This window comes from Mercenaria mercenaria, chromosome 14, assembly GCF_021730395.1.
Source record: "Mercenaria mercenaria strain notata chromosome 14, MADL_Memer_1, whole genome shotgun sequence".
NCBI lineage: Eukaryota > Metazoa > Mollusca > Bivalvia > Venerida > Veneridae > Mercenaria > Mercenaria mercenaria.
The window spans coordinates 36,988,998-37,002,805 of NC_069374.1; the positions used below are offsets into that span (position 1 = coordinate 36,988,998).

General features: G+C 36.9%; 1 protein-coding gene across 1 annotated transcript; it reads left to right on the top strand.

Moving 5' to 3' along the window:
• Positions 1-4,039: 4,039 nt before the first annotated feature.
• Positions 4,040-12,905, top strand: LOC123527276 (cytidine deaminase-like). The gene is made up of 5 exons (XM_045306631.2): positions 4,040-4,168; positions 5,488-5,607; positions 7,648-7,759; positions 9,513-9,570; positions 12,341-12,905. The coding sequence occupies exons 1-5, from the start codon at positions 4,150-4,152 to the stop codon at positions 12,458-12,460; spliced, it is 429 nt and encodes a 142-aa protein (XP_045162566.1). The 5' UTR covers positions 4,040-4,149; the 3' UTR covers positions 12,461-12,905.
• The last annotated feature ends 903 nt before the right edge of the window (positions 12,906-13,808 follow it).

Genomic DNA, 13,808 nt, shown 5'->3' on the forward strand with positions numbered 1-13,808 from the left:
AATTATAGCCCCTTTTAACTTAGAAATCTTTGTTAAGTTTTTCTTATCAGTTCATATTTTGTGTAAAGTGTTTGATGTATGGCTTTGAAACTTTTATCTCTTGTTTATTAAAACAGTCTCTATCTGTAGGCAAGAGTACATAACTCTCAACTATTTTGGTTGAATTATGGCCCTTTTTAGACATGGAAATTGGTTCAGTTTTAGTACAAGTCCTTGTTTTGTCAAAACTATTTGGCTTATGACTTTGAAACTTTGAACACTTGCTTATCATCATGATTTTCATCTGTAGGCAAGAGTACATAACTCTGGCAACTATTTTGGCAGAATTATGGCCCTTTTTGGACTTGGAAATTGGTTAAGTTTTCGTACAAGTCAGGGTTTTGTCAAAACTATTTGACATATGGCTTTGAAACTTTAAACACTTGTTTATCATCATGATTTCCATCTGTAGGCAAGAGTGCATAACTCTGTCAACTACTTTGGCTGAATTATGGCCCTTTCTGGACTTGGAAATTAGTTAAATTTTTCATACCAGTCCATATTTTGCCTACTTAGTCCAATAAGTAATAACTGAAATAGAGCAAAAGTGAATCACAACTTGACCAAGGGGACATAATTAATAAACTATTTGCACCAGAATTATTGACCTTGTGTCATATGATGAGGACGTTGATGTAGAAGAACCGTTTTAAGTTTTGATTGATTTTATTTCATGATAACAAAGATATAATGAAAATGAATCAAAATTAACCTAAAATTCCTAGTAAAAAGGGCCATAATTTACAAATATTAAGAGAGACAGTACCTAGTATTTTTTTAAGTGTTTTGAAATGTGCAGTGCACAGTTTCAGAATTCTGCACGAACTGCTTTAATTTTTTGGTACCTTGTCAGAAAGTTGAGCCGGTGAATCTGTTTTGATTTAAAAATAAACCAGTATTTTGTTCCTTGTGTGCTACCATACACTTGGAATAGACAGTGTTTATTCTCTTGTATTCTAACGTAAACGGGGAATAGATGGTGTTTGTTCCCTTGTATTCTAACGTACACTTGGAATAGACAGTGTTTGTTCCCATATATTATGACGTATAAGGGGAATAGACAGTGCTTGTTCCCTTGTATTATAACGTACACGGGGAACAAACAGAGTTTGTTCCCTTGTATTCTAACATACACGGGGAACAAAGGGTGTTTATTCCCTTGTATTCTAACATACACATGGAACAGATGGTGTTTGTTCCCTTGTATTCAAATGTGCACGGGGAACAGACGGTATTTGTTCCCTTGTATTCTAAAGTACACGGGGAACATATGGTGTTTGTTCCCTTGTATTCTAACATACACGGGGAAGAGACGGTGTTTGTTCCCTGTTATTCGAATGTACAAGGGGAATAGACTGTGTTTCTTCCCTTGTATTCTAACATACACGGAGAACAGACGGTGTTTCTTCCCTTGTATTCTAACATACACGGGGACAGACAGTGTTTGTTCCCGTGAATTCGAATGTACAAGGGGAATAGACAGTGTTTGCTCCCTTATATTCTAATAAACACAGGAAAAAAACAGTGTTTGTTCCCTTGTATTCTAATGTCCACAGGGTATAGACAGTGTTTGTTCCCAAGTATTCTAATGTCCTTGGGGAATAGACAGTGTTTGATCCCTTGTATTCTAATGTACACGGGGAAAAGACAGTGTTTGTTCCCTTGTATTCTAATGTACACGGGGAATAGACAGTGTTTGTTCCATTGTCATCTAATATACATGGGAAATAGACAGTGTTTGTTCCAGTGTATCCCAAGGTACACGGGGAACAGACAGTGTTTGTTCCAGTACACTGTTGAATAGACAGTGTTTGTTCCAGTGTATTCGAACGTACACAGTTTATAGACAGTGTTAGTTCCCAAATATTCTAATGTACATGGGGAACAGATGGTGTTTGTTCCAGTGTATTCTGATGTACATTGTGGAATAGATGTTTGTTCCCATGTATTCTTATTACATGGGGAACAGACGGTGTTTGTTCCCTTGTATTCTAATGTACATGGGGAACAGATGCTGCTTGTTCCCTTGTATTCTAAGGTACATGGGGAATAGATGGTGTTTGTTCCCTTGTATTCTAATGTACATGGGGAACAGATGGTGCTTGTTCCCTTTTATTCTAACATACACGGGGAACAGGCAGTGTTTGTTCCAGTGTATTATAATGTGCACGTGGAATAGAAAGTGTTTGTTCCAGTGTATAAGAACGTACACAGTTAATAGACAGTGTTTGTTCTGTTGTATTCTAATGTACATTAGGAACAGACGGTGTTTGTTCCCTTTATTTCTAATGTACACAGAGAATAGACGGTGTTTGCTTCCTTGTATTCTAACGTACATGGGGAACAGACAGTGTTTGTTCCCTTGTATTCTAATGTACACTGGGAATAGACAGTTTGTTCCAGTGTATTCCAAGGTACACGGGGAACAGACAGTGTTTGTTCCAGTACACTGTCCCAGTGTATTCGAACGTACACAGTTTATAGACAGTGTTAGTTCCCATGTATTCTAATGTACATGGGGAACAGATGGTGTTTGTTCCAGTGTATTCTGATGTACATTGTGGAATAGATGTTTGTTCCCTTGTATTCTTATTACATGGGGAACAGACGGTGTTTGGTTCAGTGCATTCTAATGTACGCTGTCGAATAGACAGTGTTTGTTCCAGTACACTGTCGAATAGACAGTCTTTGTACGTACATAGTTTGTAGACAGTGTTAGTTCCCATGTATTCTAATGTACATGGGGAACAGACGGTGTTTGTTCCAGTACACTCTCGAATAGACAGTCTTTGTTCCAGTGTATTTGAACGTACATAGTTTGTAGACAATGTTAGTAGCCATGTATTCTAATGTACATTGGGAACAGATGGTGTTTGTTCCAGTGAATTCTGATGTACGTTGTGGAATAGATGTTTGTTCCCTTGTATTCTAATGTACATGGGGAACAGATGGTGTTTGTTCCCATATATTCTAAGTTACACTGGGAATAGATGGTGTTTGTTCCCTTGTATTCTAATGTACATGGGGAACAGATGGTGCTTGTTCCCTTTTATTCTAACATACAGGGGGAATAGACAGTGTTTGTACCCTTGTATTCTAAGGTACACGGGGAACAGGCAGTGTTTGTTCCAGTGTATTCTAATGTACACGTGAAATAGACAGTGTTTGTTCCAGTGTATTTGAACGTACACAGTTTATAAACAGTGTTAGTTCCCATGTATTCTAATGTACATGGGGGGCAGACGGTGTTTGTTCCAGTGTATTCTGATGTACATTGTGGAATAGATGTTTGTTCCCTTGTATTCTTATTACATGGGGAACAGACGGTGTTTGTTCCCTTGTATTCTAATGTACATGGGGGGCAGATGGTGCTTGTTCCCTTTTATTCTAACATACACGGGGAATAGACAGTGTTTGTACCCTTGTATTCTTATGTACATGGGGAACAGGCAGTGTTTGTTCCAGTGTATTCTAATGTACACGTAGCATAGACAGTGTTTGTTCCAGTGTATAAGAACGTACACAGTTAATAGACAGTGTTTGTTCTGTTGTATTCTAATGTACATGGGGAACAGACGGTGTTTGTTCCCTTGTATTCTAATGTACACTGGGAATAGACAGTGTTTGTTCCCCACGGTATTTGTTCCACTGTATTCTAACAAACATTAGAAAATAGACAGTGTTTGTTCTCTTTGTATTCTAACATACATGGGGAATAGATATTGTTTGTTCCCTTGTATTCTAACAAACATTAGAAAATAGACAGTGTTTATTCTCTTTGTATTCTAACATAGACGGGGGAATAGACATTGTTCCCTAATGGGAAATAGTCTGTGTTTGTTCCCATTTATTCTAACAGTTATGCAATAACTTCTATCATTATGTCATTTATGATTTAGATCTAATACAACTTTTCATATCGGCCGAGGAAATTCCTTTGAAAAAAAACGTAGATGCAAAAATGTAAAATAATTGCCTTCGCTCGCACGGAATTAAATCGTTGTATTTCTTTGCAGCGGCAAGGGAGATCACTGCGCAGGATCGATTTATAGTCAGTTAAGATTATCGTCGGGGCATAGAACGTACTGCTTAAACACAGTGAAATATATAATGGAGATTTCCACTTTAGGTGAGCTTTCTACCTTTATTTCAATAGAAAAAAAATGAAATAACATAAATTTTATTTATTGAACTGCACAAATTCCTATGATTATCAAAGAATGGAAAACATAATTATACATGTATTAAAGACGCGGTCGGTGTAATCTTGAATGATTTAGGTTCATGAACACCGCTTTGAAAATGTAGACCATTACTATTTTGATAAATATACCGATATTGTTCAGAGGAAGTATACGGAGGTAATCTTCTTGGAAATATATATATATATATATATATATATATATAAATATATATATATATATATATATATATATATATATTGTCTAAAATCACTTGTACTTTCATGGACTGTCAACGTTCAGTTTTGTAGAAAATATCAAACTTTTTTTACAGAAGTTCCTTTACTTTAACTTAGTTTTGCTTGTGTGTGCAACACATTTTATTATACATTTACTCCAGGTATGCATTAATGGAATGTGGTTAACTTGTATTATTAAACATAGACAGTCTGGTAGTGTTTTGTCATTATGGCAGTTCTACTTTCGCTTTCATTTTGCAATTTTTGCAACATTTTTAAATGTTCGTATTATTTTTTTAACATTTTCAATACCAGTATCTGGTGAAATGTGTTCGGTACACAATAAGTGTAAACATATTGTCAAAATATTTTCCGAAAAAGAAGTTTGAAATATTCACAAAACAGAATGTGGGCAAGCAAAGTAGATCTACATGTGAATAAGAAGACAGAACAACTTCTCTTGAAAAACACTATATTCTTGTCCGTTTATACATTTTATGAAAAACGAAGGCCTATGAATCGTTAAACAAATCAAAAATTCACCCCGAGGGCACATTACAGTAACCTTAAATTGAAAGATAACACTCACGGTTATTGTAAATAAAAGAAGCTACCGAGATTTTGTTTACAAATTGAAAAGCCGATAGAAAGAACAGATATCAAGGATGTACTTGTCAAACAGATGAAAAGAATTAGGTGTTAAGATAAGATAGGGTAAGATAAGTTTTATTTTTAAGTCGGCAAGACATATAACAATACAACATAAGCTCTGACTGAGCCTTTTAACCGACTACCAGCTTAGCCTAATTATGCAATTTGTGGATGACTTAAGCACATTTTGATTATTTTCAGATAAAACGTCCGCAATAGTTTTGTAGGAAAGTAGATATTTATATTATTTATTTCAGCATAGACTGACAAACAGACAGATGGACATGATATAATAATTATCACGTGATGTAATTATTACTTGGTAAGCAATGGTAAACTTCCTTGGTGTAATGATAATATCTTTAGACATTTTGCAGATCCTAAACTGCAAGCGCTGGTGAAAGCGGCTGTCGACGTAAAGAACAATGCATATTGTCCATACAGTAACTTCAGAGTCGGGGCTTCTGTCCTCTGTTCAGATGGTTCAATATACGCCGGTAAGTAGATTATACATCACCAGAGTAGTTTAAGTAGGTCCATATCCTTGCGTTTGTGTTTATAGTTCCGTTGGCCAGTTTACGCAAGTTGTTATCAATCTTGTCGTCCTCATTCAACTTAAGTGCATAAGGGATACTGTAAAATCTTTTAATTTGTGAGCACGAAATTTCGAAATGGCCAAATAGGCTGTTTCGTGCAGATTTATTTTCGTTGATTTCGACTTCTAAGCGTAAAATGAATGAGAGTTTTACTTGCGAGTTGGAATTTAATTTCGCGGATTTACGTACGATTCGCTCTACATGTGTAACTTGCGTAAAACTCTGACCTACCTGAGCAACATAAGCAATTCCCAACTGGTTTGTAGTAGACATTCTACGAAAACCTGAAATCCCGGTACGAGCGTGTGAGATTTCGGTTCTGGTGATACTGTCTATTTCTGATCCTCTTGTCGCCAGCTGTGCACGTGCAACGTACGCACATTGTCGTAAGAATGATTTTTTCCACATATAGGCTCAGCTTGCACGAAACTACTGAAGTTTGTAAATTGACTTAAGTATGTTAATACTTAAGAAAAGTAAAAACTTAAGCAAATTAAATTACACAAGTCAATTTACAAACTCGAGTATTTTCGTGATATTGGGCTCTGAACGTTTAATTGCCTTACTCATTCGGCTTAAAGGGATGTATGTGGCAACGTTATATGTCGCAACGCCGCTAAATGTCGCAACCACCGTTAAATGTCGCAAGGTTGACGTTAAATGTCGCAACCACCGCTAAATGTCGCAAAATCGTCTGCCGCTAAATGTCGCACCTTTAACGTTAAATGTCCCCCCCCCCCCCATACACACACACACTTTTCTTCCCTACTTACCATCTGAAAAATATCATATTTGATAATTAATCATAAATCTAATTCCATTTAAACAATATCAAAGATAAGATATACAAGATTTCGCAATTCTTCTGAAACAGTGTGTGTGAGAGAGATGGAGGGAGAGAAGGTTCAAAACTTCGACATCGGTGGTATTAAATAATTATATAATAATTTTGACTTTTATATTGAATTATTTTCGGGGGTTTATCCAGATTTTTGCAAACATTACTATTTGCATAATATTAAATTTATGAAAAAAATATTTGACTGTAGTGGGCATACATATAACATCTTGTAAAATTAATGACAAAGTTTGAAGACAATACCGCTTATAAAGTAAAGTAATGTTTACAAAAATCAGACCATGTACATGTGAACTCATTCATTTCTATAGAATACTAGTCAGTTAGGTGTTTATCCTTCCCGCGATTTCGTGTAAGTTAGGTTTTTATCCATTCGTCATGTAAACTGAGTTTGGTTTTTATCAACTCAAAATTAGGTTTTTTATCCCTTTTCTCGCTGTCAGTACATTTGAACATGTGTTGTGTCCACATGTAGTGGGTTAACAACATAGTGTAAACGGGCATATAAAGCAGTATAATTTTGCTTTCAAACAACAGAATAGCAGGGGCATAAAAGCGTATAAGTATTTTTTAAGATTTTTGTAAAAAAAAATCATTGAAAAGTTTGCCTTGTTCGTCGGTATTCCACCGGAAAACACAAGGGTTGATATATATAACATGATACATTTTGAAATAAATATACACTTGATCAATGGAGAAAGATATAACAACCGAAACATTCCTTTATACATCGAAATTACACAGAAAACAAAGCTATATCGGCTTTACATCCGCCATGTTGGCACTGAGTTAGGGTCGCTGAACAGAGTTAAGATTATCCGGGTACATAGTGTGATAAATATTAATGAAAAAAGTCTTGACAGTAGCAGGATACGAAATCGGACTTCAACTAAGTGCAATACGCTTTTTGATTTCTGACATTTCGTTACAAGCTGTATTTTTTAGAATATTTTATGGCATAAATAAAGGCCATGCTAACTTGCACAACAAGGGACGGCAATCCAGAAATAAAGCCATTTTCATTTCTTTTTCTATGCACTGGCTATGATCTTCATTTACAACCAGTCTTAATATTTACATAGGTTGTAATGTAGAGAATGCATCCTATGGATTGTGTGTCTGTGCTGAACGCAATGCTGTCATGAAAGCTGTATCCGAGGGTAAAAAGAATTTTACGGCAGCAGCAGTCTCGTGGTATGTAAATATGAGAACTTTCACGACAGGACTAGATCGATAACTGATTGGTTGTCGCTCAGTAGTAGAAATACTCTCATTTTCAGTATTAAACTTATACCCGTAGAATATATCTAACTTGCTGTATATCAGATGTTAAAAACTGCCTGAACGAGTGGTAAAAACTAATAAAAAGCTATCCGGGCCAGTATGATAGAATAAACGCGAAGTCTGTTCAGAAAAAAACCAATTGAATTTACAAAACCCTGCCCTGAAATCACGGACCAAATCATCCTTACCAGCATCGAGTATAGCCCGTTTCTGCTGGAAACGATACCATTTCAGGCATACAGACACTAAATAGAAAAATGGCGCGAAAAAAATGGTAGTCGCATAATGGCGGATACAAATAGTCCTCAGTTTGTTTGCTTTGTAGAGCTATTTTCCTTATTTTCTTTGCATTTTTTTTTTTGCTAAAATTACATGACAGATCTATGCTTGACATGTAGGTAACATTTTTATAGTGAAATAACAACATGACAAATTTTTTCATGGAAACTTAGATCATACACCACCAGTATAATTTGGGGTCTCATTTTTTAGCTGATTTTGCAGTTTGTGTGTTTGACTGAAATTATTTTTCTTGCATCAGACATGACCCCCACTTTTCTTTTGATTTTTAGTTAGCACTGACAATATTCTTCAAGAAAATGTAAGTTACAGAAATTTAAAATGGGTCCTGATGTGTGCTGCGGTCATTGGAAATAGGTCAGTTTTATATAGAATAAAGAAAACAACTATTTAGTGTGTTATAACCTTCAAGCAAATTACCTAGTACGGGACACTAACCGGATGTCAGCTGCGACAGGGAACAGAACCTTGATCGTTAGCTTTGTAGTCCACCCTGCTTTCCTGCTAGCCACTGTGCCATTTATTATATACACCCCCATCTCTTCACGCTGTGGGAGACATATTGCCTTGGCCCTGTCCGTCCATCACGCTTAACTGGAGAACCATTTGACCTAGAAACTTCATAGGGCGGTAGGACTTTGGAGTAGACGACCCCTATTGATTTTGGGTTCATTCCATCAAAGGGCAAGGTCAAAAGGTCTGAACATGGAAAACCATTGCCGATCAATAACTTGAGAACCACTTGACCCAAAATGTTGAAACTTCATAGGATGATTGGACATGCAGAGTAGATGACCCCGGTTGATTTCGGGGTCACTGTGTTAAAAGTCAAGGTCACAGGAATCAGAACATGGAATAACTTCAGAACTATTGGGCCAAGAACCTTCAAACTTAAAATGGTGATAGGACTTAGTGTGGATGACCGCTATTTTTGGAGGGTGGGGGTCACTCAATCAAAGGTCAAGGTCACAGGGGACACCAGCCTGTCACACTTCATTTTCGATCAATATCTGGAGCATGTGACCATTTGACCTAGAACCCTCAAACTTCATAGGGTGATAGGACCTACAAATTGGATGAGCCCTATTGCTTTTGGGGTCACTTGAGCAAAGGTCAAGATCACAGGGGCCTGAACATGGAAACACTTAGCCCAGAATGTTGGAACTTCATAGGACAATTGGACATGCAGAGTAGATGATCCCTATCGCAGCCAACCATCGGTGTCTCTTAGACTTTTGCTCCTGTCCCATATTGACTTCTTGCCTATTACTACTATGCATTGGGGGAGACATGCACTTTTATACCAAAGCATCTTCTAGTTATCTTACATTGCAGTTTAGAAGTTGATACTTCTGTATTTCAGTGATATCAAAGGAGACTTTAAGGGACCATGTGGTGTCTGCAGACAAGTGTTCGCTGAGGTAATATACATATATTTTCTTGTGATTTAAATACTTTTAGTTGCGACGGATATGTGTCTTTTCTCTAACAAGCTATATTCTTGACGTGTGTACTAACATACGTGGAGGAACAAGACAGTGCTAGGCACCTTGTGATATAACATACATGTGGAGGAGACAGTACTTGTTCCCTTTGAAGTCTAACATACATAAAGAAGAGACAGTGTTCAGTTCCTTGTGCTATAACATACATGGGGAAGCAACTTGGTTTGCTGTGCTGTAACTTACATAGGGAAGCAACAGTGCTTGGTTCCTTGTGCTATAATATACATGAGGAGGAGACTGTTAGGGTTCCTTGTGCTATAACATACATGGGGTAGAGACAGAGCTTGCTTCCTTGTGTTCTAAATTACATGGGATGTTTCTTTGTGTTCTAGCATGCATGAGGAAGAGCCAGTGCTTCGTACTTTATGGTAAAGCATACTTTTGGAAAAAGTGACTGTACTTGGTCCCCGATATTCACATATACATTGGAAAATACAATTTTTAGCTCACCTGAGCAATGCTCAGGTGAGTTTTTCTGATCGCTCGATGTCCGGCGTCCGTCGTCCGTCGTCTGTCGTCTGTCGTCCGTCGTCTGTCAACATTTAGCTTGTGTATGCGATAGAGGCTGTATTTTTCAATTAATCTTCATGAATATTGGTCAGAATGAGAACCTTGATGAAATCTAGGCCGAGTTCGAAAATGGGTCATCTCGGGTCAAAAACTAGGTCACTAGGTCAAATCAAAGAAAAACCTTGTGTATGCGATAGAGACTGTAATTTTTCATTAATCTTCATGAATATTGGTCAGAATGATAACTTTGATGAAATCTAGGTCGAGTTCGAAAATGGGTCATCTCGGGTCAAAACTAGGTCACTAGGTCAAATCAAAGAAAAACCTTGTGTATGCGATAGAGGTGGTATTTTTCAATTATCTTCATGAATATTGGTCAGAATGATAACCTTGATGAAAATCTAAGCCGAGTTCGAAAATGGTCATCTCGGGTCAAAACTAGGTCACTAGGTCAAATCAAAGAAAAACCTTGTGTATGCGATAGGGCTGTATTTTTCAATTCTTCTTCATGAATATTGGTCAGAATGATAACCTTGATGAAATCTAGGCCGAGTTCGAAAATGGGTCATTTCGGGTCAAAAACTAGGTCACTAGGTCAAATCAAAGAAAAACCTTGTGTATGCGATAGAGGCTGTATTTTTCAATTGATCTTCATGAATTTTGGTCAGAAATGATTGCCTTGATGAAATCTAGGCCGAGTTCGAAAATGGGTCATCTGGGTTCAAAACTAGGTCACTAGTCAAATCAAGAAAACCTGTGTATGCAATAGAGGCTGTATTTTTCAACTGATCTTCATGAAATTTAGCCAGAATGATTACCTTGATAAAATCTAGGCTGATTTCGAAAATGGGTCATCTGGGTCAAAAACTAGGTCACTAGGTCAAATCGAAGAAAACATTGTGTATGCAATAGAGGGTGTATTTTTCAATTGATCTTCATGAAATTTGGTCAGAGTGATTGCCTTGATGAAAACTAGGTCGGTTTTGAATATGGGTTATCTGAGGTCAAAAACTAGGTCACTAGGTCAAATTAAAGAAAAATCTTGTGTATGCGATAGAGACTGTTTTTTTCAGTTGATATTTATGAAATTTGGTCAGGTTGATTGCCTTAATGAAATCTAGGTCGAATTTGAATATGGGTCATCTGAGGTCAAAAACTAGGTCACTTGGTCAAATCAAAGGAAAAACTTCTGTATGTGATAGAGGCTGTATTTTTCAGTTGATCTTCATGAATTTTGGTCAGAATGATTGCCTTGATAAAATCTAGGTCGAGTTTGAACATGGGTCATCTAGGGTCAAAAACTAGGTCATATCTAAGAAAATGCTTGTTTTATCGCAAGAGACCAATTTTTTGGTCCAATCTTAATGAAAATTGGTCAGAATATTTGTTTCCATGAAATCACTAGGTCAAACATGTTTTACACTGTTATGGAGTGTTTCTTAGGTGAGCGACCTAGGGCCATCTTGGCCCTCTTGTTTTATTTCCTGTAGTCTTACATACATGGGTCAGGGACAGTACTTCCATATAGGTTTTCCAACATGTGTGGAGGGTTTTGTCATTTATGGTATACTAGTAACATATGTGGGTCAAAGACACTGTGTTCTAACAGATGAGACAGAATTCAGGGCTAAGGTTCATGTGGTCTAACAAACATTGGGAAAAAAGGCAGTCCCTTCTTCCTTTTGGCCTTACACCCATTTTTTTTTATCTCAAGGCAAGGCTTTTTGATTCCCAGGCAAGAGTTTTTGAGAAAAGTCGTTCATCCTCCATCTTATGTGGAGAAGTTGTCAGCTACTCAGTTCAGGAACTGATTCCAGACCCATTGTTCACAGAACAATTTCAGTCTCAGCAGAGGTTGATAATGAAACCTTGTCTTTTGTATCTAAATTTCATATTTAAAATTAGATGTGAAGATGATGACTTTTCTCAAGTCAGTCTCAACTGGAATTTAATCTTAAAGTTCAAGTAATATCTGCTATTACGATTTCAATGTCAAACTCAGTTGAGACCAAAAAATGTTTTGTGAACATGGGGCCAGACTTAACTGTTTAACTGGTTGCCATTACATAACTGAATCATATTCCAAAAACAGCATTACATTTAATCTTAAAGCCAAAGAAACAACCGTATTAAACTGTTGCAAGAAAATCTGTGTGAATTTTGTTTCTAATTTCAGTTTAACCTGGACATTGAGTTGTATCTTACCAAACCTGACATGACATACAAGAAAGTAGTCCTCAAAGATCTGCTACCTATGGCGTTCACCCCACAAAGTCTGGAAGAGGAACGTATATAGCGAAACAGGGAAATATCATGTTGAAATGCAGAATCAGCAGCTGTGGTCATTTAACAGAGATAATTATGAACTTTAACATGTACTATGGTACTTTTAAAGGGAAGTTATGGAGAGGACACTATCATACTCTGGATGACCAATTTTTTACCTTTACAGATATTATATGTGTATGGGTATTAAAATAATATCACTATTTTCAACATATTTTTTTTTTTGTAATTACCAAAGTTGAATTTTTTCTGCCACCCAAACTTGAAGCGCCAATGACTTTTATTGCTACAGAACAATGCAAAGATTGAGAACATGTATTATTATCTTTCATGTCTGATTTGATCAGAAAATAATTTGTTCATTTCAGTAGGCCTACTTCTACATTCGTTTGTTTCCAAGGCAGCAATGCTTTCTAGCACTTTCATCTCAGTTCAAAAATAAAATTATAACACCATTACAACTGTTCTCATTACTTTAGTCCTACATGTAGTTAAAAACATGCATCAACAAATAAATGGTGTAAAACAGGTCAACTACATGTTTTTTGGGTGTCTGACATGTACAATATAATTGATAACATTATCAATAAATAGCTCTAATATGTCTATATAGATCTAGTACTGAAGTAACAAGAGCTTGTAGAGCACGAAATGCCCTCCCCACCCCGACCCCCCTTCTTGATGCATTCAGTAACTGCGCAAGGAACAGAAATTATTTGGTCACTGAGCACTGGACATTTTGACATACTGACCTCAAATCAATAATCATGGGTCATTTACCTGTCATAAGTGACCACCATATCAAATGTGATCTTAGACCAAAGCATTCTCTAGTTATTTGGCAAAGAAAGTCCTTCTGTTCCTGGTCACTGTGACCTTGACCTTTGACCTTCTGACCTCAAAATCAATAGGTGTCATCTGCTGATCTTGATCAACCTCCCTATCAAATTCTGTGATCCTAGGCCAAAACGTTCTCAAGTCATCGTCAAGAAATGGTTCAACTGTTCTGGGTCACTGTGACCTTAACCTTTGACCGATTGACCTGAAAATCAATAGGGGGCATCTGTTGATCTCCCTATCAACTTTCATGATTCTAGGCTGGAGTTATCATATGGAAACCGTTTAACTGTTCTAGGTGACTGTGACCTTAACCTTTAAACCTACTGCCCTCAAAATCAATAGGGGTCCTCTACTGGTCATGGTCAATCATCCTATCAACTTTCATGATCCTAGACCCAGACTTTCTTGAGTTACTATCCGGAAACCATTTAATTGTTCCTGGCCACTGTGACCTTGACCTTTATCCTCCTGACCTCAAATAGGGGTCATCTCCTGGTTATGACCAACCTACTTATCAA

Coding starts and splice junctions, on each gene's coding strand:
- LOC123527276 (XM_045306631.2), top strand. Junction 7,760..9,512: donor ACGGCAGCAGCAGTCTCGTG/GTATGTAAATAT, acceptor TCTGTATTTCAG/TGATATCAAAGGAGACTTTA. Junction 9,571..12,340: donor GCAGACAAGTGTTCGCTGAG/GTAATATACATA, acceptor TTCTAATTTCAG/TTTAACCTGGACATTGAGTT.